Source organism: Dasypus novemcinctus, chromosome 19 (assembly GCF_030445035.2).
Source record: "Dasypus novemcinctus isolate mDasNov1 chromosome 19, mDasNov1.1.hap2, whole genome shotgun sequence".
NCBI classification, from domain to species: domain Eukaryota; kingdom Metazoa; phylum Chordata; class Mammalia; order Cingulata; family Dasypodidae; genus Dasypus; species Dasypus novemcinctus.
The window spans coordinates 83179312-83205014 of NC_080691.1; the positions used below are offsets into that span (position 1 = coordinate 83179312).

The 25703-nt window shown below is 67.7% G+C and overlaps 1 protein-coding gene across 1 annotated transcript; it reads left to right on the forward strand.

Moving 5' to 3' along the window:
- The first annotated feature begins 2372 nt into the window (after window positions 1-2372).
- Window positions 2373-25703, forward strand: TCF3 (transcription factor 3). Its single transcript, XM_058282159.2, is given in 16 exon segments — window positions 2373-3770; window positions 6473-6545; window positions 18121-18194; window positions 18458-18536; window positions 21227-21294; window positions 21891-22026; window positions 22179-22228; window positions 23222-23324; window positions 23391-23533; window positions 23902-24034; window positions 24263-24321; window positions 24412-24490; window positions 24911-24984; window positions 25226-25326; window positions 25328-25385; window positions 25464-25703. Coding segments are annotated over 16 exon segments (1527 nt in total). The 5' UTR covers window positions 2373-3698; the 3' UTR covers window positions 25689-25703.

Here is a 25703-nt window from a genome sequence, read left to right on the forward strand (position 1 = left end):
CCTCGTGGCTGTAGCTTTTCCCCTGGGGAGGGGCTTGTCAGGGCCTTGGTCCTATGGTTTACACCCCTGAACGTCTGGCCTCCCCAGGTGTGGCTGGAGACCCCAGGAGGCCTGTCCCAGAATGGGGGGGCCAGACACCCCCTGGCCGGTGGGGTGAGGGCTGGCTGCACACAAGTTCCGGGGACCCTTGCTTCAGCGTTCCAAGGAAGCTGGTGGATGTGGGTACAAACCATAGGTGCCTACTCTGGGCCATCCCCGAGCCCCTCCTGATGGGGAAACTGAGGCCAGAGAGTGGCCCAGTCACAGTAAGAGCGCGAGGGGTGGGAACCCATTCCCCAAGACAGACTCCCCCCCCCCAGACCTGCGATACTGGGAACTCGGGGCCAGGAGAGGGCAGGCGAGGGGCAGCCCAGCTTGGGGGCGGTGAGCGACCCCCAGGGACAGCCACTTTTCTCTCTTCCTTTCATCCCAGTTCGCTGGGCAGAAGCCTAGGTGAGCTCTGATGGGGGCTCCGGGTGGGGGTGGGCAATGCACCAAGGTAGGAATGAGCCGGGCAGGTCCCAGGGGGCGCCAGGAGGAGCCACGGCAGGCTGTGGTCACCTCGGGATCACCATTGCCCCTTGTGGTGGGGGGGAATTCTGGCCTAAGTGGACACACCTGGATCCCGCATTAGCAGGTGTGGCCAGGTGGAGTTCTGCCCAGTCCTGCCAGTGAATGCTAGGTGGGGAAACTAAGACTCAGACAGGGAAGGCACCCAGGGCCCAATGCAGCTCTGTCTGACCCCGAAACAGGGCGACCCTCAGTTTCCCCGCCCGTAAAATGGGTCTGCTTCGCCCCCTCCGGGCCAGGGTGCCCGCTCGCAAGGCTCAGCGCCTCGGGCCAGCCCTAGGAACTCAAAGACCACCACGCCGAAGGCGCCGCGCGGGCGGCCACGAGAACCTGAGAATGAATCTCCAAGGCCCCACCCCCTCTCTCCGCTTCTCGCGGCCTCTCGCTCGGAGAGCCCCGCCTCTCTGGCCCGCGAGCCGCGCGGCGGGGGCGGGACGGGGGGCGGGACCTCGTCGTGAATGGCCAGAAGCCTCGCCCGTTCGGCGACCGCGCCCTCCCCATTGGCCGCCGCCTCTCGGCCTTCTCCTCTCACGCTCCCGTCTCGTTGCGTCAGGCGTACGACCCTCACTCCGCGTGAGCCTCCGCGCAGAAACATAGTCCCCACGCTCTCCCTCCGGCGCGGGCCTACAGCGCCCCGAGGCCTCCTCCGGGCGCCTCCGCTCGCAGGCCCCGGGCCCCGCGAGGCCTCGGGCTTCCCCAGCGGAGTGCTCGGGGCCCGGCCGGGTGGGGGCCGCCCGCGCGGGCGGCGGCGGAGGGATCCGCGGCGTCGAGGGCGGGGCGCGGGGCGGGCCCGGGGCGGGGCGCGGGGCGGGGCCTGCCCGCGGGGGCGGGGCCTGCCTCCCGCCGCAGGAAGATGAGGCAGCGGCGGCGGCTGCGGGCGTAGCGGGCCGAGCCGAGCCGACCCGACGCGGGCGGCGGGCACCGCGCAGCGCGCACGCCGCTGCCGCCAGCCGCCGCGCCCAGCGGCCCCGCGGGGCGGGCGCCGGCGGGAGGGGGCCCGGGCCACGCGCCGCCGCCCACGCGCGCCCCCCGGGGGCCCGGCCGCGGCGCCCCTTTGTGCGGGGGGGGGGGCCCCGCTTCATGCCGCCGCCCCCCGCCGGCCCGGCCTCGCCGCGCAGGGTAACGGGGCCCGGGGAACCCCGGGGGCGCGCGCGGGCCGGGGGCGCGCGGCGGGGCCCCCCGCGCTTTGTGTGCCCGCAAAGTTGCCGGCGGCCCCGCGGGGCGGAGGAAGTTGGGGCGCGGGCGGGGGGGGCGCCCCGCAGCCCCCCGGGGGCCGGGCCGAGGGGCGGCGGCGGCGGGCGGCGCGGGCGGCATTGTTCTCCAACTTTCCGCGCCGGGGGGGGGCGGGCGACGTGGAGCGGCCCCGCGCGAGGGCCCGCGGCGCCCCCGCACCCCGGCCGGGCCCGGCGCGCGGGACCCTCGGCGGGGCGCCCCCTCCCCCGGGAGGGGCCCGGGCTCCGGGGGGCGGCGGCGCGCGGGGCGGCCTTTTGTCTGCGCGGGGCCGGGGCGCGCGGCGGCTCGGGGCCGGGCCGGGGGCGCGGGCCGCCAACATCTGCTCCGCGTTAGTGCGCGCGGCGCGGGGCGCGGGGCGCGGGGCAGCGGCGGCGCCCCCGGCTTCAAAGGGCTTCCCGGGCCGCGCCGCGGGGCCCCGGCCGCGGGGAGCCCCCGGGGGGGGGGGGCCGGGGAGCGCCTCCCCCCCTCTCCCCCCCCCCCCCCGCGCGAGAAGGTCGTGTCGTGCCTCCCCCCAGCCCCCCCCCCCCCGCGCGGAAAGTCGGTTTCAAACCCCCGGGGGCCGGTTTCCAACAGCGGCTAAGTCCGTTTCAAGTCCCCCAAAGTCCTCCCGACGCCCCCGAGTCCCTCGGCCCCCCCTTTAAAGCCTTGTCCCAGCCCCCCCGGGCCGGCTCGGGCCCCTTGCACGTCGGGTTCCACCACCCCAGCAAAAAAAAAAAAAAAGTCAGGTTTCGGACTCCTCCGAAAAGTCAGTTTCGCACGCTCTCCAGAAAGGCAAAACCCGAGAAAAAGGCTCGGCGGGCGGGGGCGGGGCGGGGCGGCGGCGGCCGTTTCACACCCCGGCCCCGGTGGGCAAACAAAGAGGGGGGTTTCTCCTTCTCGGAAGTGGGGTCTCCCTCCCCACGGGCCCCGGAACCCCACCCGCCCCTCCGCCGCCGCGGGTTTTCCATCGGCCGCCCCCGCCCGGGGAACCCTCACAGGGGAAAAGTCAGGCTGGAGAGGGGTTCGCCGGCCCCGGCCGCCCCCGGCTCCCCTGCCTGCGTGGGAAGGGGGCCCGGCAGGTGGATCGCCCACCCCCGCCACCCGCGCGGGACCCCCGGGGATGCTGCGCGGAAGCCCTGGGCCCGGGACCTCACCCCCTCCCGCGCGGGAGGCCAGGGGTGTTTTCAGAGTTGCTGAAAAATAATTGCCGGATGCACGGTGACAATAAACAACCCCGAGTTGTTTTGTTCTCTAATAAGTTCGTTTTTTGGGGCGGGGGGTGGGGTGTAGGAGGACAGTCAGAGTAGAGGAGAGACCCCTTTAAATCTTCAAGCGGCGCGCCCCCCCCCATTGAGTGGTGAAACGCGCGGGGGCCTCGGCCTTCTTTTGATGTGTGGCCGTCTCTCTACTTTGAATCTGGGGGTGACTGGGCCTCCAACGGGCTGTGACAGCTGCTGGGGGGGGGTCACCAAATTTCCCATGGGGCGGGGCCGGGGCTGCCCCTCCCCCTTCTTAGGGGAAGGCGGGGAAGCCTGGGGGTGGCTGGAGAGGGGGCCCCTCCCGCCCTGCCCCCAGCTTCAGTTTGGCACCCCGAATCCTGATGGTCGCCGCTGGGGTTTAGGGAATTTGTATCTCACCCCCCACTGTTTAAACTCTTGGCCTGCTCTGCGAGGGGCCCCCAGGGACCCTGGCCCAGGAACCTGGGTTCTCTACCCCCACCCCCCCACCCTGGAGCCCCCAGAGCCGCTCAGGGGGGCTTTCCCAGCGGCACCCCACTCCCGCCTGTCCACCTGGGGCACGGCTGCTGACACCCTCTCTCCCCCTCCCCGCCCGTGCCCCCGCAGGGCAGTGCCTAGGCCCGAGGGGCCCGCCGCAGCATGACGCAGCCACCGCGGGCGGCGCCGGTGGGCTCCGACAAGGAGCTCAGCGACCTCCTGGACTTCAGCATGGTGAGCGGGGACCCCTCCTGGACCCCCCACGCCGCCCCCGGGGTTCTGGGGCAGGGTTTCGGGGGACGGAGGTGTCGGCTGGGGGCACGCGTGGCCGGCCTTGGGCACGGAGGGGACCCCAGTGGGCTGGGCAACCGGGGTGTCCCTCGGCCGCGCGTCGGTGCCCTGGGTGCCGTGCCCAGCGTGGGGGCACCCGGAGGCTCCTGGCCCCAGGCGTCTGCCCAGCCACAGAGCAGGGCCGGCGCAGCCCCGTGCAGAGGGGGAAACCGAGGCCCACGCGCCGGCTCAGCTGGGTGGGCCGGGCCAGCTGCGGCCTCGACCTTCTCCACCGGTGACGGAAGACATCCAAGTGCGCCCTTCTTCCCACTGAGCCATACTGGGGACCCCCTGGTGGCCCACCGCTGCCCCCCGGCGGGGTGGCAGAGGACACGGGCAGCGTCCGGCTGGCCGGTGATTCGGGCAGCGAAGTGGGAACGGGGCCCCCCCGGGGGGCCACGGAAGCCACGGAGCCACCGGCCCGAGGAGGAGCCCGACGGCGGCGGCGGGTATTATTACTGCCGTCGTCGTCGCTGGGGAGGAGGCCCGTTTCCAAAGACCGGGGCGGGAGCCGGGGGCTCCCCTGCCTGCGGGGTGCTCGCCGTGGGGTCCTGGGTGCTCGGCGCCCCCCTCCCCACCGCGGGTCCAGGATTCCGGCCCGCGTGATGGCGATTCCCCGAATTCCGGCCCCCCGCGCTGCGGGCGGGTGTGAAACGGCGCGGGGGCGCTTTCGGTCTGAATTTAACCCCTCCCGGCGGTTACGGAGGCCGCGGCCTGTTAAAAACAGGAGCCCCGAACCGAAACGCCGCCCCCCTGGCCCCCCACCCCCGGCCAGCCGCCGGGCTCGGAGGCGCCGCGGCGCCGGAAGGTTCCGCGGGTATTTTTAAGGCCCGCTTTATTTTTGCCTTCCCGGCTGAGTGACCAGGGGGTGCGGGGCGCTTGTTTTGTCAAACTGACAGGTCGCGGCCCGCTGGCCTGGAACGCACGGGACGGGGTGGCGCTGGGTGCTGGGGCCTGGCCCCGAGGCCCCCGCCCGCAGCCTTGGCTCGCGCGCCCGCCGCCCGCCTCAGGACGGCTGGAAACTGAGGCTGGCGGGTCCCTGGCCTGCCGGGGCGGCCCCCTGGGTCCCGGAGCCCCAGGGCAGACGCCCCCTCCTGGAACACGGCGCTTTTGAGGACCCCAGAACTTTAAGAAGAAGCCTTTCTTTGGGGTGCGCTTGTGGGGTCGAAGGGGCGATCTTTGAGGTACACGGGCGTTAAAGCGGCAGAGCCCCCCACCCGGCGCCCGCACCCAAGCGTCCTCGTCCGGAAGGAGTGGCCAGCGCCCGGCTGGACCCGTGCCGCCACTCCTGGGCCCTGTGACGGGCCCCGCGCGGGCCTGAGCGGGGGTCCTCGAGGAAAGGCGGGTGGGGGCGCGGCCGGGGCCGTCGACCTGGGTGTCGCTCCGTGCGGGGGGCTCGCGGCCGCACGCGTCTGCGTTGCGCTGGACCCCCGTGGGGCCAGGGATCCATTTCACAGAAGAGAAAACTGAGTCCCGTGAAGGGCTGCGCAACCCAGGAGTCCCCGTGGCATGCGTTGCGTCTGTGGGGTCCCTGGAGGCCTGGGGGACTGGACGGTTGGGAGTGGGTCATGGCCTTCTCCGTGGGCTGGGCCGCTTGTCCCCACGTCTGGGGTCCTTTGGTTTGTGGTCCTGCCTCAGTTTCCCCAGTAGGAGAGTAGCTTTGGAGGAAAGGGCCTGGCCCTGTGAGCAGGGCCAAGCCCCAAGAGGGTGGGCAGGGGTCCTGGAAGAACCTGTCTCCAGCCGGGACACCCCCTCCCTGGGAGCCTCAGCTCTCAGGCCCTCAGGGGCCGGAGGGGAGAGCTGCCTTGGTTTCCCCATTTCCTGCGTCAGGGCCGCCACCTCGCCAGGCCTTGGCTGCACCCCTGGCCAGCCACGGGAGGTTGGGGGGCTGCCGGCCCCTTTACCCGCCGGGACCTAGATGGGGGGTCCCTAGACCGGGCCTGGGGACAGCCAGGGTGCAGCTCGGCGCTCCTGGGGCGAGGGGGTGCTGGGGGTGGGGATGGGGGCAGTGAGCCCGGGGGCAGGCAGGAGGCGGCCGGGACGGGCGGCCCCCTCCCCAGTCCCTCCCCAGACCCCGAGCTCTCCCAGCTCTGCCCAGCCGGCTGTGCACCCTTAACCGTGGGAGCCTCGGTTTCCCTCTGTGACGCGAGGCAGGCGGGCGCCCACCCGCGTCGGCCCCCGTCCCGCGTCCCCCTCAGTGTCCGCCCCCTGGTCGAGAGCACTTGGGGCTGCGCCTCTGGGCTGGTGGGGGTGCCACAGCGGGTGCCACGTCGCCCCGAGGGCAGGCACGATGTGTCCAACGTCCCGGGGAGCAAGCAGCGAGCGGGGCGGGGCTGGAAGTCCTGCGGGGTGTGGCTGCCCCCGGGACGGTCCTGGCAGGGGCAGCACTGGCTGCCGGACGCAGCCCTGGGGAGGGGGTCCCGCCCCCCGGTAGCCCCCCAGCGCCTCCCAGCCTTGGGCGCCGTCGCACCTCTCGAGGTCCCCCCTGGGGTCTTGGGGGGCGGTGGCAGGACTGGCGGTCCCCGGGGGTCCCGGCACTGCCGCAGCGACGAGGCCGGCGCCGGCGTTGGGTCTTGGCTCCTCATGTCTCCTTCCTCCTCCCGCAGATGTTCCCGCTGCCCGTGGCCAACGGCAAGGGCCGGCCCCCCGCCATGGCCGGTGCCCCCTTCGGAGGCTCAGGTAGGACCCAGCTGCCGGGCGGGACGCGCTGGCTCGGCGGGTGGGGGGCCGGGAGGGGCGGGCGGGGGCACCCCCGGGTCTCGGCCTGCTGGGGGAGGTTGTTGGGGCGTGGGGCTGGGCGGGGGCCTGAGCGGGGGCAGCACCAACCCTGCGGCTGGCTGCCTGTGCGTGCTGACGCGGCCCGGCGCGGGGTCCGCTGCAGCCCGGCAGGCAGCGCATGTCCGAGCCCCTCCTGGGGGCGCCCGGGGTGGGGGTGTGGGAGCAGGTGGCGGAAGGCTGGGGTCTGGGGGGATCCCGAGGACGGCCAGGCTGCAGGGTCCTGGGGCTCCAAGCTGTGCCACAGGGGGAAACTGAGGCCCGGAAGGGCTGACGCAGAACTCGAGGTCTCGGCCACCTCCGGCCAGTTGTGGGTCTCTTATCTCTTTCCTCGTACCAGGCGTGTGTTAGGTACGTGCTGTATACAGGGTCCCGACCCCGTGGGGTTCCTGCGAGGGGGAGCTCGAGGGCTCGCCCCGTGCCTGCCCCCAGCCCTGAGTCCCCGTGAGATGGCGGAGGGTGGCGGGGGGCTGGGCGCTTGGCCAGGGGTCCGGGAGACCTCCGGGAGGGGCCTCTCGAGGGGAGGCTCAGGAGCAGGCGGGAGCTGCCCGGCAGTGGGTGCGCTGAGAGGAGGCGGGGCCGGGGGCACCCGGGAGGCCTGTCCTTGCTGCGAGGGCAGCGGGAGCTGCGGGGGTGCCCGAGGGAGGACGTGCGCCCTGGGAAGCGCCCCCCAGCAGTTAGCGGGCCCCGGGGAGCCCCGTGCAGGCCGGCCCTGGGTCCTGGGCTCAGTTCTCGGGCCTCGAGCCCCTCCTGGCTCTGGCCGGGGACTGTGGACCCTCCGGGGGTTTCGGGGCGGGGCCTTCCCGGAGCCGGCAAGCGCCGCCTCAGGGTCTCAGGCCGCAGGGCGGGCGGGGGGCCTCACGTTCCCACGCCGGCCTTTGCGCTGCCGCCCGCTGCCCTGCGCCGGCCTTCCCCTGCGCCTGAGGAAGTGGCCGGAGTCCCTGCAGCGTGGAAATCCCCAGAGGCCGCCCGGCAGCCCTGGAGCTGGAGGGTGGGCTGGCCTCTGCCCGGCCTCCGACCTCCCGAGGCTCCGGAGCCTGGGGCCGACCCCCGCCCTGGGGGCTCCCCGGGGCACCCCGCACACTGGCGCGCTCGGCTGGGGGGGGGGCTTTCGTCTCCACCAGCGTGGGGCGCTTTTGGGGGGCCCTTGTGGCCTCGGTGGGCCAGGGTTTGTGTCGGCGCCAGGCTCAGCCCTGGCAGGGGCGAGGGGCAGCCTGGGACCCCGAGCTCGAGCCCCGCCGCCACTCGGTGCCACGCGCTCCCGGAGGCACACGGCCTGCCCTGTGAGCCGCACCCCAAGACTTCGGGTTTCTGAGCCTCCGTTTTTTCTTCTGTAAAACGGTCATCCACCTGATGGGCCGAGGGGTTGGCGGGACCGTGGGCACTCTGTGGCGGAAAAGTGGGGGCCCGTCTCTGTAGTGTCCCCGGCCCTGCCTGCAGCTCTCAGGGAAGGGCTGGCACCAAGCCCGCCGGGGTCTCCGCGCTGAGCTGTGTCCCACCACGGCCTCGGGGCACCCGGGACCCCGTCTGCTGGCATCCCCAGGTGCCGTGGCCCGGGAGCCTGTGTCGTCTTCCTTCCTCGACCTCGGTTTCCTTCATCTGTCAGGTGGGTCCATCTCACCCCCTCGGGCCCGTGCCAGTGCTACGTGAAACACTGCGCAGCGGGCGCTTCCGGGACCCCCGCTGTCCCGCCGCCACGGCAGTGCCACGCGAGCATGTCACGGTTCAGCGGTGGTTTAGTGGCCCTTGAGGCCAGCCCGCTTCTCAGGTTCTTTTTTATTTTTTTTGGAAGTGAACTTCATTTAAATTTCAGAAAATAACAGACAAAAGGCAGCTTAAACTATGGAAGCGTTGCTCTAAAAATTCCTGCCCGGGCACATTTGTCTTACTAATCCTAAAAACAAACCCGTTTGTTCCTCCAGCGTTCAGAAATTAAATTTGCTTTAGGAGGAAACTTTGTGTTAGGAAACCAGCTGCTGGGCCAGAACGTGAGGTACCCCGGAAAAGAAAATTAAATCTCGCTAAGCCCCGTCTCGAGGGCTGCTGGTGAAGCATCTTTGTACCTGGCTTCTCATTTTTTAACCTAATCTTACTTTTTTATTAAAACCGGGGTTAAGAGGCACGAGCGATTACTAACGGGGGGCGGGGATTTTCTTGTTACCTGGATAGGAAGACCTGTAAAAGCCCTCGTTTTTCCACTCCCCCCCTGTGGGAAACCCTCAGGCATGCACCGCTTCCTCGGCGGCTCATCCTCTGTCAGAAAAACACAGGATCTGAGGCCACAGAGCACACCAGGAAATGCTTATTGACGGACCAAAGGAAATTTCTTCTCTATTTTTAATTTTTCCACCGCGCACTCGGTTTGCGTAACTGGAGATGTAACATACTCGGAGCAAGCCGCGCACCGAGGAAAGGCCGTCTGGCCCGCGGTTTTAGAAAGGACCTGGGGGTATTTCTAGAAGCGGGATCGCTGGGTCCCTCGGTGGGATTCACGCTGACCGTGTCTGCGCGGGTCCAGGCCGCTCTCCAGGAAGGCAGACGAGTGGCCAGTCCTCCCGTCTCCCCGCCTTGCAGCCGGCGCCTGGCCGGTTCCGCCTTTCCCACCCGATAGGGCAGCGCCTTTTCAGGGTGCACTTGCCTTGCCTGATGGAGGGACGCCGTCTTTTCAAAAGCCGATCGGCCGTGTGAAATTTTTCGGGACGGATTTTTCACTTATTCTTGTGAGCCCTGTTTTTTTTTTTTTGGCGGGGGGGGGGGTGTCAGTGAACCATTCTGTTGCTGTTGTGGACTTTTTGTTTTGAAATGGAGATATACAGGAAATCACACACACACAAATGGACCAGCAGGCCCCCTGCACTTCCCCCCCAGTGGCAGCCTGTCGCGTCTTACCTCCAGTCCAGCGTCAAAACCCGGAAGCTGGCTTTGGAACAATCCGCAGCATGGCTCGGTCCTCTCGCCCCAGTTCGCCATGCGCTCATTTGGGTGCTTGTGCAGCTTTTTAACAACCCTAGATTCCTGTAACCACAGTCCAGGTGGAGGAAATCCATCTTCACAGAAGCCCCCCTCGCGCCTCCTCTTCAGTTACGTGCCCCTCCCCCCAGCCACCCCTTAACCCCTGACCCCCCTAACCGATCTTTTGAGATGGGCTTTTTTCACTCAGCCCAGTGCCCTTGAGGGCCGCCCAAGTTGTCGGTCGTGCCAATGGTTTGTTCCTTTTTATTGCCGCCAATTTAACTTTTCAACAGCTGCAAAAATAGGAACCAAGACAAACTTGGGTCATCATTTCTTGAGTGCTGTGTGCCAAGCACCAAGCTAAGGTCTTTTATCATGCATTGTCAGTCCTCATGTGTCGATAAAATAAGCGCAGTTATTCCTGCTTTACTGACTCGGAAGGTGAAGCTTGAAGAGTTTAGGAATAGTAATTAACCAGCCAATATTGCCTCCCCGTAGAGTCCTGCAGATTTCTCCTAGGCTGCTCTTAGTGGTTTGCAAGAGCTCTTTATATAGGAAGGATACTAGTCCTTTTTCATCGGTGTTGCAGACTTTAATCCCTCATTTATAAGCGTTGTTTGTGATGGAGACTTTCCATCTGTTCCAGTGGTTCACACGTTACAAATTCTTGGTTGTCAAGCCTCATCAGTCTTTACATTTATGATTTTCTAGGCTTGGTGCCATTCCTGAACATTCTTTTCTGTTCTACCTAAAAAGAATTGAACAGCAGGGTTCATTCTGAGCGCAGATGTGACAGGCGTAAACGTATCTGTTCTCATTATGTCAGGTTGGGGAATTTATGGAAAATGATGCCAGAGGACATAAAAGCACGCTTTCTGCAGTCCTTGACAGAGCAAAGACATGGAAAAGAAGCACGAGGTAGAGAATCTTAAGGTGATCCAGGTGGAACCAGTGCTGCAGTTTAAAGAAAAAGAAAAAATAGGACAAAAAAACCAAGCCCCTTAGAAGTATTCAGGTTCTTTTTTTGTCCGTCTCTCAGGTCAAAGGGGAAATTAAAACAGCCGTAGCAGAGTAGACAGAAAGTTGACAATAATGCGAAATGCATTGGAAGTTAGAGGGTATGGCCAAAGCTGTAATTGGGGGAAGAATCATAGCCTTCAGTCTTCTCATTTATTAGAGCAGGTAGAATGACAGGAGTTGGAATAAGCATTTAAGTTAAGAAGTTATAGAGAAGAGCGAAATAAACTCAAGGAAACCTTGGTGGTTTGAAATGCCTCGTAGCATTTCCTAAACTAAGATACTCATGGATTCCTTCTTCCCTCCCTCTGTTACTTTCTCCAGACTACCCAGTTTTAGTTAGGACATTTTATATTGTCTTTACATCTGTTGGGACAATGTTCACCTCAGTTGTTCCTTTTCAGGTCTTTCCAAATATTTTCTTTTTCATGATCTTTAGAATGATTTTATGTCTCTCCAAAAAAATATATGCTAGGGTTTTGATATTATATTTAATTTATGGGTAAATTTGGGAAGAACTGTTTGTTTTCATAGTACTGAGCTTTCCTGTCTAAGAACCTGGTATGCACTGTTAAGTTTTCTTTTTTGACCCTTAGCCGTTTTTCAAATAAACTGAAAATTGATGTGCAGGACCCTTTGTCATTTTATACTTCCGTGCTTTTGTTTTTTTGGCTTGGTCACACGCATTTCCGGGGAGGTTTATGTCTAGGTGGTTTAGGATTTCCCATGCAGTGGTTGGGGGTCTTTTTCATCGTCCTGTGCCCGGCGTCGCTGCAGCGTGTGGGGTTTCCAGAACCATGCAGGAGGTGGGGGTGCTGGCGGCGGCCCAGCCCCCAGGCCGGCACCTCTGACTTGCTTTCAGGCCGGCCCGGCGCCCACCAGCTGGCCCTGCCGCCGGCCGTTGAGTCGCGGGTCCTCTCTGCCCGTGTGTGTGTCGTGCTGGGGCGTGCCATGCTCCTGTTGGACGGCCAGAGCGCGCAGCCAACATCATCAAGTGCGCTTCGGCGTGTTGGTTTGGTGCTCTCCGTTTCCGGGAATAGGTTTTCTTAGGAAACGGACGCCGTGTGACTTGGGGCGACCTCTACCGCCGCGGGATGAGAGCGGCCCGCGTTTTGGGTTGTGTTTCGTCCCTGCGCCCGCGTGGCTCCTCCTCGCACCCTCGGCCGTGTTTGGGAACCAGGGAGGGCGGCTCGCGCTCCGGACCAGGCTCCCGTGACTGGGCCCCCGGGCTCCGGTGCTGGGCGCTGTGTCTCCTCGGTTCTGCCATTGCCCTGTAGAGCGTGTGTCCACTCCTCAGTTTTAGCATTTAGCATTTCCTTGGGGGGGAAAAATCATCCTTTCCAGGTTTTAAATTGGCTGTCGTTCCATTCCTTAGTGAACTTGGTCACCTGCCACTCTTGGTGTTTTGTCGGGAGACACTGCGCGTCCCTCAGTCCTACGGCGACTTATTTTTTCCTTTCGTTCTTTTGTCCTTGATTCCAGCTGCCCAGTGCTATATCTATTTTATTGACTTTTTTCCTGAGGAATCTGCTTCATTGGCAAATCGATATCTATCCATCGACTGCTTTCCTCTTTTCCACTTTTATCTTAATTCCTTCCCTTTTTAAAGTTAGGTTTCCGACTTCAGCTTCGAAGGCTGCGTTTCCTCCCGTTCTCTCTTGAGGGTGCCACGTTTTCATTATTTTACAAATATACTTGAAGATTTTTCTTTTTTTCCCCCCCGAGAAATTTTCCTTTGAGTCAATTTTTTTTTCTTGGAGAATTCTGATTTCCAGGTTGGGGGCAGAGTGTTGGCTTCTGGATTGTGTGGTGAAGTACCAGGTCAGCATTGCAGAAAACCGGGTGCGGCCTGAACGGTTGCTTGGTCGGGGCAGTGGGGGCCGCTCTTGCTGAAGTCGGTTCTGCCTCTGGTCTGTGAGGTATTGAGCGTCGGACTTGACTGTATTTAGATTTCTGGTCGATTTAAATGTCAAAGACAGGAGAGCAGGGTTCCCACGGCTGAGCTGCAGGTTTCTCCTCTGTTGCCCGGGACCGAGCGTGTCCTTGGGGCGCGGGGTCCTCCTCCCGACGGTGGCGGCGGGGGGCGTCCTCGCAGGCTGGCTCCGTCCCTCGGGCCAGGGGCGGCTGGTCCTGTGAGCTCGCGCTTCCGCATGTCGTCACACCCCCTCCTCTCCTCTGGGTGACGTGGGGTATCTCGCTGCATCTGGTTATATTTACCCTCCTCAACTGCTTATCCCGGAACAGTCTTTTGTCGATGCCGTGGTCTTGGATTTAAAGGAACTAGCTACGAGGCCGCCTCGAAGACCCGTTCTCGGCCGCCTTCCACAGTCTTCCTTCACGTTTTCCCCTCTCTGTGTTTCCTCCTCGCAGCCGCTTCTCCGGGGCGGGGTGTTTATTCTCTTGGACTGCATCTGGACGATCCAGGCTGGTATTTTGCGCTTTCCCAGCTTCAGGGGTGAGCTCCCGTTGCCCTCCGTCTCCCCCAGCCGCCAACTTGGTGTAAATAAAATTGCCACGCGCTGGAAACACTTTCTCTTCGGTTAAGCGTTGTGTGGCGTGTACGTTCTGCTTGGAAGCATGTATCCCTGCTCGCTCCGCACTGCCGTTTATTTGCAGGCCTTCAGCATATGGCTGATTTGGGTTGTGCCTCAGTCGTCCCATCTGCAGACCGGGGCAGAGGCTCAATGGGCCAAAACGGACGCGGGTGGGGCCGCTGCCCCCGCCCTCCTTTCGCGTCCCCCCCAGCCGGTGAAGCATTTCCACGGCACGGTTGTTGAGCGAGGGAGACCCTGGTACTGTAAGCCCTGTCCCCGCCCGTCTCCCCGTTTCCTTCGCGGGGGACATCTCGGCTGGGAATAGAGTTCTTCCGCCACACCCTTTCTCCACGCACACTGGGCCTTCACCCCGTCGTCCCCGCAGCTCGCCAGGCTCCACTGCTGCAACGCAGGGACCGAGCAGGCGTTTATCGTGGTCCCGTTTGTCTCTCGTGGTGAACCGTGCCGTCTACTCAGAACTGCCGGGTGGCCGCGGTTTGGGGAGTTGTTCTCGTTCTTGCTGTTTTCCCCACTCTCCCTTTAGGAACGCCAGCTCTCCAGTTTCGGGGCTCGTTTCGTAGTTCCTCAGCTGCCTCCATCGTCTCGTCCTGGAGCGCTCCCTTCTTTCCAGCCTTCTCCATTACCGTCAGGGCCTTTGCAGAACTTGCACCCTTCTCGTTGACCATCCTTCCGTACTGCCGCTTCTGTCGCTTCTCCCCCCTTACGGCTCCTGAAATCTGAAGTCTCACTTCCGGCCACTCCTCCTCCTTCGCTCTCTGAAATCTCATCTTCCGTTAATCCTCAGGAGCCCGCCTGCTGCGTACTTTCCCCGCGGGCGTGTGGCGGTCGCTGTCTTCAGATTTTCTTCTGTTTCCTGGGGTGAATCTTCTCCCAGATCCGCCTTTGCGCTCGTCACCCCCTCCAGGGTGTTCGCGCGGGGAGGGCCCACGGCGTCTCGGCTCCTGTTGGGGGGGGCTGGTCCCTGGGGAGCAGGTCCTCCTGTCCCCACACCGGGGTGCCACGTGCCCCCCTCCCTCGTGACTGAAGCGGGGAAGGGGGTTTTTTCTTTACCACTTTGGTCACTGACCTGAAATTCACCGGGGGGAAGGGCCCGGCCAGGCGCTAGCGAGGGGACCCTGTTTCTCTGTGGATTTTCATTGGCGTATTTGTTGGGCTCCGTCTCTGAGGCCGGCTCCCCCTGCCAGGGAAGCCCCCCTCCCGTGGGCCGGGGGTTCCCGCGCCACTGGCGGGCTGGAGGGAGTGGGGGCTGAAGACAGGCGCCCGGCCTCTGGGAGAGGAGGCGACGCGGGGGCGCCTCGGGACACCCCGGCGCGGAAGGGGCTCGGGGCGGCCCGGCAGGTGCCCTGGCAGGAGCGCCTGCAGCTCGGCCCTTTCCCGCACTCCCCACGGCGCCCAGGCCGTGAGCGCCGCCAGCTCCCGTCCTATTTATTTTTTTCCCCACTTTAATCTGTAAATTGTGGTTAACGCACACGCCGTGAACCTGGCCATTTTAGCCGTCAGCAGCGGCCGCACTCACAGGGTCACGGAACCGCCGCCGAGACTAAAACTTTCCAAAACGGAGCCTCTGTCCCCAGGAAGCCGTGAGAGCCCCTCCTCGCGTGCCAGCCCCTGCCACCTCGGGTCTTTCTGCATGTGCTCGTTCTAGATGTTTCCTGGAGGCGGAAGCCACGATACTTGCCCTTCTGCGTCTGCTGCTTTCCCTGCACGTCGTGCTGCCAAGCTCTTGGAAGCCCTTTCTTAACACTCAGGATGTGCAGGGAGCCGGCGGACAGCGAGCAGGGGGGAAGTCGTCGTGCAGAGTCAGTGATCCTGGGGTGGGGCTTTTTTCCTTGGTTTTTGGTTTTTATTTTTTTATGTAATTTCAAAGTAAATTTTGAATTCAGTTTTTCTGCTCTTTTGGGGACAGGTTTCTGTGTTCTTCTCGCAGCTTTTTTTTAAAGTTTTAAATGATAGATAAATTTACTCCCCCAAATTCACAAAACAAGAGAGGCCTCCCAGGTCATGGCACACACCCCCCCCCATCGTGCAGAGACCACCCCCCAAATTCAGGCCGGCGTCTGATCGGTAACACAAGATAGAGGCGCGTCTCACACGGCGCCAGGGCCCGCTGGGGGCCCCCCGTGTGCGATGGGCCACGAGCCAGCTCTGGGCGTCTGAACATAAAGGGGAGAGAGGGAGAGCATGGGGCTCAGCGGCACGGGGTGTCGGCGGCGCAAGAGGGAAGAACCTGGGGCACGGGGCGCTGTCTGCCGGCCTTGGGGTGCGCGGTGCTGTTCTGATGACTCCTCAGCCCCGAATTTGGGGGTCCCACTGCAATTCAGTACCCACCAGCCATGTGAGACGGTTGAGTTGGAATTGAGATGACGTAAAACCGGACGTTGTTTTCTGCCCCGCGTGAGCCACGTCTCACGTGCTTGGCCGCCACGCCAGGCTGGTGGCTGCTGTGTTGGTAAATGTTCTTTAAAGACTTACTCTGTTTATTTCTCCCTCCATCCATTGTTTGCGCTTGCTGTGCTTTCTGTGTCTGTCTGTTGTGTGCTCATTTTCTTTTTCAGGAGGCACCGGAAATTGAACCCGGGACCTCTGATGTGACAGGGAGGCGCCCAGTGGCGTGAGCCACCTCTGCTTCCGCCTTTTGCGTCTCTCGTTGTGTTTCCTTGTTGTGTCGTCTCGTTGCGTCAGCTCACTGTCTTGCTCATCTTTAGGAGGCACCAGGAACCAGACCCAGGACCTCCCGTGTGGTAGGCAGGCGCCCAACTGCCCGAGCCACATCCGCTTCCCCAAACATTTTAATCATTGTGGGGAGTTCTCTCGGAGCCTCTGAGTTAGCTCTTCACGGGTGACGTGAAAGAGCAAGGACGGATGTTTTTTGGAGGCCTTCTTGTGTGCCCTGCCCTGTTCCAGGTGACGCGGGGGACACAGAGAGGGGCCCCAGGCTGGGAGGGGCCAGAGCTGAGACCTCCGAGGACGAAAAGTGAGGCGACCGGGGCAGGGGCAGGGCAGGGGTGGGGGCGGGGGCGGGGGCGGCTCCGCTGTGGGAGGCGTGGCCAACGCAGGGCGGCCGGGGAGACGGAAGAGTGAGTCTGGGGGGAGTTTGGGCTTCACCCAAGGACACTGGGACGGTGCCTCCCCTGTTCGGGCAGAGAAGGTGGGAGGCTCTGAGGAGCTCAGCCGGGCGCTGGGAGGGCCGGGGGACGTGCAGGCCCGCCTTGACGGTGGACGGGCCGTGGGCCTCGGGGGGCCGCCTGCACTGTTGGGGGCGCGGCTGGCTGTGCTCCGCCCCGGGGCCACCCGAGATTTCCCATCCGACCCTGCAACCCACTTGCGGTACCAAAACCCGGCGCTCGGCCTCTGCCGGGAGCCCCCGCGGGCCCCAGGCTCCTCCTGCAGCCCCTGCCCCGGCCTCTCACGAGCAGTGTGCCGATAAAACTTTATTCGCCCGCACAGGCGGGGGCCCGGATTTGGCCCGCAGGCCTGTGCTGGGGGAACCGAGCCCGGGATGCGGTGATGTGGTCACAGCCGGCATCTGCTGAGCGCCGGCAGACGGGCGAGGGGTGGCCCCTCCAGCGCCCGCCCGCCCCCCGCGCCCTCCTCTTCCCGAGTGGAGAGACGGCCTCGCCAGGCGCCTCCGGTCGCGGCCTCACCACCCGCATTTAGGGGAAAGAAATCACAGGAAACGGCGCCGTTACTTCCCAGTACATTTTAATTAGAACGTGGAGCAGGTTATGAATATTCACGACCAGGTTATTAAAATGCATAATTAACCGGAGGGGGCGCAGTAACTATTAATGGGAGTCGTGGGGGAGGGGCCGGTCCCTACTTCCGCCATTTCTGGATTGTGGGGGGCGGGAGGGCTGCTGGGGCCCCCTGCCATCGCCCTCCGTGGGTTTGGGGTTCAGTGCTGGGTTCGAGTCCTCTCAGATGTGCAGGCCGTGACGGCCGGAGGGCTCACTGGGGGGTCCTGGCGCCTCTGGGGAGGCGCTGCCCGCCCCCCGCGGGGCTGGGGTCCCTTGGAGGGGCGGGGCAGGAGGCCGAGTCGTGCCGGGAGCACGCGGGGGTCCCAGAGGCCGAGGCCGCCCCCTCCCCCACCTGCAGTCACGTTGGGAATTTCTGATTAGGAAACAGTCTTAGGTGAGATGTATGAATATGCATCAAGCTGGGAGATTAATATGCACCATTATGCAAATTAGACAGCAATTAAACACCAATTCTCATGGGGGGTGGTTAACACAAAGGCACGGAAATAGAAGGATGCGCTTTGAAAGAGGTTTCCGGTGCAGATGCGTGGGGCCGGGTGCGTGCCCCTGCCCCTTCCCACCTACAGGCGGCTGCAGGGGCTCGAGGGCGGGGCCGTGGGGTCCCAGCATCCCGAGCCCAGTGGGTGGGGCGGAGGCCCTGGCGGCAGCCTGCTGGAGTGTGCAGGGAGATAAGGCCCACCCCACCCGCCCCAGCACCCAGGGTCCCTCCCCACCCCACCCGTTAATTCCTGCTGTGCCACACCTCGGGGCCCCCCAGCAGGGTGGGAGGAGCCCGCCAGCTTCGTCTGCCGCTGCCTCAGTTTCCACCCTTGCCTTGTGCTGTCTCTAGCTGCCCTTGCAACAGATGACCCTGCATCCTCAGCTTGTAGTGTGGGAGATGGCAAGGGGGCTGTCCCTCCATTCACCGACGTCCTCGCAAGCCCTTCTCACAGGGTCAGGGACTGAGCCTGGGGCTGGGGTGGTGTGGGTAGGGCGGCTGGGGCTTTGCTGCATGGGTAGGAATTTGCCAGCAGAGGTAGCCCGTGGCAGGCTTTTGTGCTAGGATTGGAGGTTCGTTAGGTCGTGGTGTCTGGGGTGTCCCCGAGAGCCGTGGTGTCAGTTTGGGGAGGCTGTACCGGCTGAGGACCGCTGGCAGTGAGGGCCCGTGAGCCCCCAGGCGACAGCTGTGGCGCTGACCCCCCGTTGCCCGCCCCACAGGTCTCGAGGAGCGGCCTGGCTCGGGCTCCTGGGGCGCCGGCGACCAGAGCAGCTCGTCCTTCGACCCCAGCCGGGTGAGGCCCCGCGAGGCCCCCTCCCCAGGGCGGGGCTGGGGGACTGAGTGGGGAAACCGAGGCTCCGTGCCCCTCCTGCCCTCCACAGGGCCTCAGGCTCAGCCGCGGGTGTGTGACCTGGGTCTGGCTCTTTGGGGCACACTGCCTCCCGGAGCCTCGGTCCCCCAGCCTGCAGGCGGGGTGGGGCCAGCCCCAGGCCCCCCGAGCCCCCCACTGCCCCCCACTGCCCCTCACGGCCCTCACGACCCTCACTCTCACCGCAGACGTACGGTGAAGGCGCCCACTTCGGCGAGTCTCACGGCGGCCTCTCTTCGTCCGCATTCCTGGGACCCGGGCTCGGAGGTGAGTGTGGGCACAGGGCGGCGCCGGTCCTGCGTGCACACCTGCGTGCACCTGTGCACCTGCACGCACACCTGCATTCCTGCACGCACGCTCCACGCACACCTGCGTGCACCTGCACACGCACACACCTGCATTCCTGCACGCACGCTCCACGCACACCTGCGTGCACCTGTGCACCTGCACGCACACCTGCATTCCTGCACGCACGCTCCACGCACACCTGCGTGCACCTGCACGCACACCTGCATTCCTGCATGCACGCTCCACGCACACCTGCGTGCACCTGCACACGCACACACCTGCACACGTGCCGGTGTCCTTGGGGCCTGCGTGGTGCAGTGGTCACCTGGCACTTCCGGAACGTTCTCCAGGGCGAGGCCTTCGACCGCCTCGGGGCAGGTGGAGGTGATCCGTGGGTCCGGCTCTGTCCAGATCTGCTGGGCGTGGCACACTCTGTGACTTGGTTTCCCCGCCTGGAGGTGGAGGGAGGAAGGCAGCGGGACCCCCGTCTGCGCCCCTTCCTCTCCCCCAGGTTCGCGCCGGGCTCCCCCGCGGGCGCCGGGCCGGGGCCCTGCCTGTCGCGCCTCAGCCGACCCCCTGCCCGTCAGGTGGGGAGTCTCGGAACCTTCCGGGGAGGCAGCGGGGGCGTGCTCGGCTCGCTGGGCCCCGCGGTACACAGCGGTGCCCAATGGGTGCCCATCCCCGTTACCGCCCCGGCACGCGGGCACATCCCGCCTTGGTGCGGACAGACGCCCTGGGGGCTGCGCTGTGTGGGGACGGCCACCCTCCCACCTGGACAGCGCCATGTTGGGTCCCCAGAGCGGTCCCACCCCGAGAGCAGCCCGGGGTCCGCCCCGCTTTCACTGGCGACGGGGGCTCTCCACGGCGGTCTCCCCGCGTCTCGGAGCCCCCAGCCGGCCCCCCGGCTGCGTCGGCCGCTAGCGGGTCACGCTGACCCGAGCGCCCACTGCACGCCCGCCCCCGAGCCCCGGAGCCCCCGAGCCTGCCCTGCCTGAGCCCCCCGCCCCCGAGCCCGCCCTGCCCGAGCCCCCCCTGCCCGAGCCCCCCGCCCCCAAGCCCCCCCTGCCCGAGCCCCCCCCTGCCCGAGCCCCCCGCCCCCAAGCCCCCCGCCCCCGAGCCCGCCCTGCCCGAGCCCCCCGCCCCCGAGCCCGCCCTGCCCGAGCCCCTCGTCCGCCCTGCCCGAGCCCCCCGCCCCCGAGCCCGCCCTGCCCAAGCCCCCCGCCCCCGAGCCCGCCCTGCCCGAGCCCCTCGTCCGCCCTGCCCGAGCCCCCCGCCCCCGAGCCCGCCCTGCCCAAGCCCCCCGCCCCCGAGCCCGCCCTGCCCGAGCCCCCCCTGCCCGAGCCCCCCGCCCCCAAGCCCCCCGCCCCCGAGCCCGCCCTGCCCGAGCCCCCCGCCCCCGAGCCCGCCCTGCCCGAGCCCCTCGTCCGCCCTGCCCGAGCCCCCCGCCCCCGAGCCCGCCCTGCCCAAGCCCCCCGCCCCCGAGCCCACCCTGCCCGAGCCCCCCGCCCCCAAGCCCGAGCCGCCCGCCCTGCCCGAGCCCCCCGCCCCCGAGCCCCTCGCCCACCCTGCCCGAGCCCCCCGCCCCCGAGCCCCCTCGCCCGCCCTGCCCGAGCCCCCCGCCCCCGAGCCCCCTCGTCCGCCCTGCCCGAGCCCCCAACCTCTGCCCCCCTCGCCCGCCCTGCCTGGCGCCTGCTGTCCACAGGGCCCGAGCCACGACCCCTCAGAGGCCCAGCCCCACCGTGCAGGTGGGGAAACCGAGGCTCGGGGCACCAAAGCCGTTCTTGGCCCTTGCCGAGCTGGCCACGCCCCCCTTCCTGGCAGGACATGTGGCGACACCCCGAGGCCAGCCGGTGTCCGCAGTGAACCCGCCTGGCCCGCAGCCTCGCCACTTCCTCCCTCAGGCCCGGGGCCGCCTGCCCGGGGGTCGTGGGTGGTGTGGCTGGGGGGCCGGGGTCCTGGCGTGTCGGCAGCAGGCGCCGCCCGTGCCCGCCCTGGCTCACCGCGATGGGGAGGGGGACCCCGGCGCTGAGCCGAGGATCTGGGCCCGCTCAGAGAAGGGAACGGGGATCCCGTGCCCGGCTTAAGAACGAGGGGGCCGGGCGGCCGAGCGGGTCAGCCTCTCCGTGGCGGAGCGCGCGGCCCGCCCTGGGGCCCGCTTCACGGGGAGGGGCTGTCCGGCGGGGGCCACGGGCCGCAGGGCCCTGCCTCGGGCCAGGCCGGCTCAGGCGTGCCCGCAGCCTGGGCTCGCTGCCCGCTCGGCAGGGCCCTCTCGTCGGGGTCTCCCGGAGGCGCCGGGCGCCCAGGGGCGCGCTCGCGAGCTGGTCGTGCGCTGGGAGGCAAGGCCGCCCCCGCCGGCAGGCCTGGAGCCGGGGCACCGAGGCTCGGGAGGGCTGGGGCCGCCCGCGTGGGGGGCTGCGTGGGGGCTGTGGGGGCGTCGCATTTGCCGAGTGCCGTGTGAGGGGGCCTGGGATGGCCGGGGGGCGTCTGGCAGGGGTACGGCTGGCGCCCAGCCTGTCCCCAAGCCCGTCCCTGGGCAGGCGAGCAGGGCTCTGCCCGGCACCCACCGTGGTTCTCACCGTTGTGCACATTTATCAAGCGCCTGCTGTATGCTCACCGAGCCTACCAGGTCCTGGCTCCAACCGATCGTCGTCTCTTCCTTCCCCTTCCAGGCAAGGGCGGCGAGCGGGCCGCGTACACCGCCTTTGGGAGGGACGCGGGCGTCGGCGGCCTGACCCAGGTGAGGGGGCGTGTCTGCGGGGGAGTGGGCGGCTGGGCTCGGGGCGCCCCGTTCCCCAGGCGGACTGGCCCCTCCCAGAGGAGCCGCGTGGACGCCGCCCGCCCCCTCACGTGCCCAAGATTTAAACTTGTCGGTTTCTTTTTGGGTGTGCGGAGACTCGTGTGGCCGGGCCTCTGGCTCCCTGGAGTGGGGCGCAGGCCTGGGGCCCCCCCACGCATGGCGGGAGGAGCTCGGAGTGCCGGCCCAGCAGCCGGAGGCCTCTCTCTTCCCAGGCTGGCCCTTCCCAGGCTGGCCCTTCCCAGGCTTGCCCCGCGGTCCAGCCTCGGCACCGCTCGGTTTGCCGGGCGCCCCGCCCAGTCTTCCCACTGCCAGCCTCGGGCCCCCACCGTGGCCTTGCCTCTGCACACGCCTCAGCCAGGGCAGGCACGCAACCCTTGAGCGCCAGCTGGGTGCCAGAGCCCACAGCGCGCCCCGAGCCAGGGGCGGGGAAGTCGAGGCAGCGGGCAGCCTCACGCCCCACCTCTGTGTGGCCGCCGCGGCCCGGAAGGGGGGCTCGGTGGGAGCCGGCGCAGCCCTCACGGCAGCCTGTCCCCCAGGCTGGCTTCCCGCCAGGAGAGCAGGGCCTCGCCGGCCCGGGGCCGCTGTCCCCCTCGGGCGCCAAGGCCGGCGCCCAGTACTACGCCTCCTACCCCGGGAGCGCCCGGCGGAGACCCGCGGACGGCGGCGGCCTCGGTGAGTGGGGCGGGGCAGCGGGCACCGCCACGCGCCTAAGCCCACGCTTCGCGCCCGCGGCGTGGCGCCCGGGGTCTCCCCAGGGCCGGGCGGGCCCCCCGGGAGGTGGCCGGCAGATGGTCTGGGTGCCGCTCACCCCTTCCTCCCTACAGACACGCAGCCCAAGAAGGTCCGGAAGGTTCCGCCGGGTCTGCCCTCCTCGGTGAGTCGCGGGGCCACGCGGCGCAACACGGAGCGCCGAGCTCTGCGGGCGGCAGTCTCGGTGCACGCGCGCTGCGGAGGCCGGGAGCACGGGTGGGTGCAGGGGACCCCGGCAGGTGGGCGAGCCCTCTAAGCACCCACGCCGACACCCTCGTGGGCCCGGCGGCTCGTGTCTAGCCACAGCCCGTTTTGCTCCAGGGGGTCCTCAGGAGAGAAGGGGGCCCTGTGGGCAGGGAGTGGCCTCCGCCCGCCTGCATGGCTCGGGTGCCGCTCGCGGCCTCTGCCCGGCGGTTGGCGAGGTGCCAGGCCCAGCAGAAGGCGCGGGGCCGTCCACAGCTCGCAGCGCCGCCACAGTCATGCGGGCGGAGAAGATAGTTTGCCGGATTCCCCGGTTCAGCGCAGCCCTCCCCATCGGCTCCCCGGGCAGGCGAGGGTCCAGGGGGGCCAAGGCCCTGGCGGGGGCGCAGTCCTGCTGTGCTCCTGCCTCTTCCCCAGCCGCAGGGCAGAGCCCCTGGGCCCACCTCCCCCGGCCGTCAGACCCCCGCCTTCCCCTCTGGCGCCGGAGACAGACAATCCCCCGTGATCTCGGCGCTCGCGGCGTGGGCTCCAGGCGGCGCCAGCCAGGCACCGTTGGTGCCGGTCACGGGTCCCTCGGCCGATGCACTCCTAGGGCAGCCCGGCCAGGCCGCGCCTCAGGCTCCCATTTCTGAGGCCGCAGGATCTCATGGGGTCAGAGCTGGGCCAGGATAGGTTTCAGCCTTGGGGGTATCTAGAAGGAGGTGTCAAGGGCATTGGGGCTGGGGCTTTGATGTAGCAATAGGAGTTTGCTGGACAGAGGGAAAAAGCGTTGGGGCAGAGGGCTGAGGCTTGAGCGGCGGGAGCCCCGAGGGGTTAGAGAGGAAGCAGCGGAGCAGGGCAGGTGTGCGCCGCCTGCCCGTCGCCCGAGGCGGAGGGGGGTGGCAGGGTGGCTTGACGGTCCCTCTGCGGCCCGCAGGTGTACCCGCCTGGCGCAGGCGACGACTACGGCAGGGACGCTGCGGCCTACCCGTCCACCAAGACCCCCGGCAGCGCCTACCTCGCCCCCTTCTACATGGCAGGTGCGTGGGCTCCCGGGGGTGGGGGCGCCCGGCCCGGCCCCTGGCTCACGGCCCCTCTCCCCACAGACGGCAGCCTGCACCCCTCGGCCGAGCTGTGGAGCCCCCCTGGCGCGGCGGGCTTCGGGCCCATGCTAGGCGGGGGCTCCTCGCCCCTGCCCCTCCCGCCCGGCGGCGGTGCCTTCGGGGCGCTGCAGCAGCACGAGCGCGCGGTAGGCGGGGGGGCGGGGGTCGCTGCAGCAGCACGAGCGCGCGGTAGGCAGGGGGCAGGGGGCGCTGCAGCAGCACGAGCGCGCGGGGGGCGGGGGGCGCTGCAGCAGCACGAGCGCGCGGTAGGCGGGGGGCGGGGGGCGCTGCAGCAGCACGAGCGCGCGGGGGGGCGGGGGGCGCTGCAGCAGCACGAGCGCGCGGTAGGCGGGGGGCGGGGGGCGCTGCAGCAGCACGAGCGCGTGGTAGGCGGGGGGCGGGCGGGGGGGGCGCTGCAGCAGCAGGAGTGCGCGGGGGGCGGGTGGGGGGCGCTGCCTGGCCCAGCCGCCGCGCCAGCCCCCGACCACCGCCCCCCGACCACCGCCCCCCCCAGGGCTACGCGCTGCACGGCTCCGAGCTGAACGGCGCGCTCCCGGCCGTGTCCTCCTTCTCCGCGGGGCCCGGCGGCGCCTATGCCAGCGTTGCCAGCCACACGCCGCCCGCCGGCACGCCCGACGCCCTCCTGGGTACGTCCTGACCGCTGCGGCACCCGCATTCCAGGCTCGGGCCCCCACACCCTTCCCGAGGTCGGGATGGGGGTCTCCGCCTTGCCTTCGAGCACCTTGGAGGCGCAATGGGTAGACGTCACGCAGGACTTACCGTGGTCGGAGGCCGGATGGGCCTCGGGCTGGACCCCCGGGGAGCGGCTCGGCGTCCAGGTCCCTGGGGCCGTGCCTCACTCTGTCCCCCCGCAGGTGCCCGCGGGACCACGGCCGGCAGCTCTGGGGACGCGCTCGGGAAGGCGCTGGCCTCGGTGAGGCGCGGGGCTGGGGGGGCGGTGGGCCGGGCTCCCCCCACTGCCACGCGCCGCCCCTGACGCCGCACCCGCCTCCCCACCCCGCAGATCTACTCCCCAGACCACTCGAGCACCAACTTCTCGTCCAACCCGTCCACGCCCGTGGGCTCCCCGCAGGCCCTGGCAGGTCAGTGGGGGGCTGGGCGGGGGATCCCCCAGGAGGCGGCCCCGAGCGCCGCGCCAGCAGCCGGGGGGGGGGGGGTCACGCCACGTGGGAGGAGCCAAGGCGCCTCTCGAATTTGGGACACGCACGCGCCGCCTTCCTGTGGCTGATGGGCACCGCTGTCTGCCCTGTGCCCAGGGACAGGCTGGGGGCAAGGGGCAGCAAGGGCCGGGGGCTTCTGGAAGGTCCAGGCAGGGGAGGGCTGGCCTTTACGGTGCTTCGTGTGAGGGCGCCGTGCAGACGGGGAAACTGAGGCAAGGGCGTGAACTTGCTGTCTGGATCCTCGGCGTAGTGAAAGGCCTTGGGGGCTCCCTGGGGACCCCCCGGCCGCCCCCCGCCCCCTCACGCGCCGCCCGCCCCCTCACGCGCCCCCTCTTTCTCCAGGGACCTCGCAGTGGCCCCGAGCGGCGGCCCCTGGTGCCTTATCACCCAGCTACGACGGGGGTCTCCACGGCCTGGTGAGCTGCGGGGCGGGGCGCGCAGACGTGGTCCCCGCAGGCTCGCCGAGCAGCACGCCCGCTCCCGTCCCGCGGCGGAAGGTGGCTCCGCGCAGAATAGGGCCCCCTGCGGGGTGGGGGCCACCGGTGGCGAGGGGCTCCCCGAGAGGGACGCCAGAATGGGTGCCCCCCACACACACCCCCCTCACATCCCCCGGCCCTCACGGGCCCCACCCTCACAGCCCCCCCTCGCCCCCCACAGAGCAAGATGGAGGACCGCCTGGACGAGGCCATCCACGTGCTGCGCAGCCACGCCGTGGGCTCCGCGGGCGACGTGCACGGGCTGCTGCCGGGCCCCCACGGTGCTGGCCCCGGGCTTCGCCGGCCCCGGCCTCCCGCTGGGCGGGCGACACGGCAGTCTGGTGAGCGCCGGGCGGGGCGGGGGGCAGTGGGGGACAGCGGGGGCCCAGGCGCAGCCTGACGCCCCGGCCCCCGCGCAGGTCGGAGGCGGCCCCTCGGAGGACAGCCTGGCGGGCACCGGCCTCCTGCACGGCCACGTGGCCCTCCCCAGCCAGCCCGGCGCCCTGCCCGACCTCCCGCGGCCGCCGGACGCCTATAGCGGTGAGTGGGGGGTGGCGGGGGCTGGCCGGGGACGCGTCGTGGTCCCTCGCCCGCTTGTTCTGGGTGTCCGTCCCTGGGACCCAGCGGGCAGCGAAGCAGGATGAGGCCTGGGGAGGGGG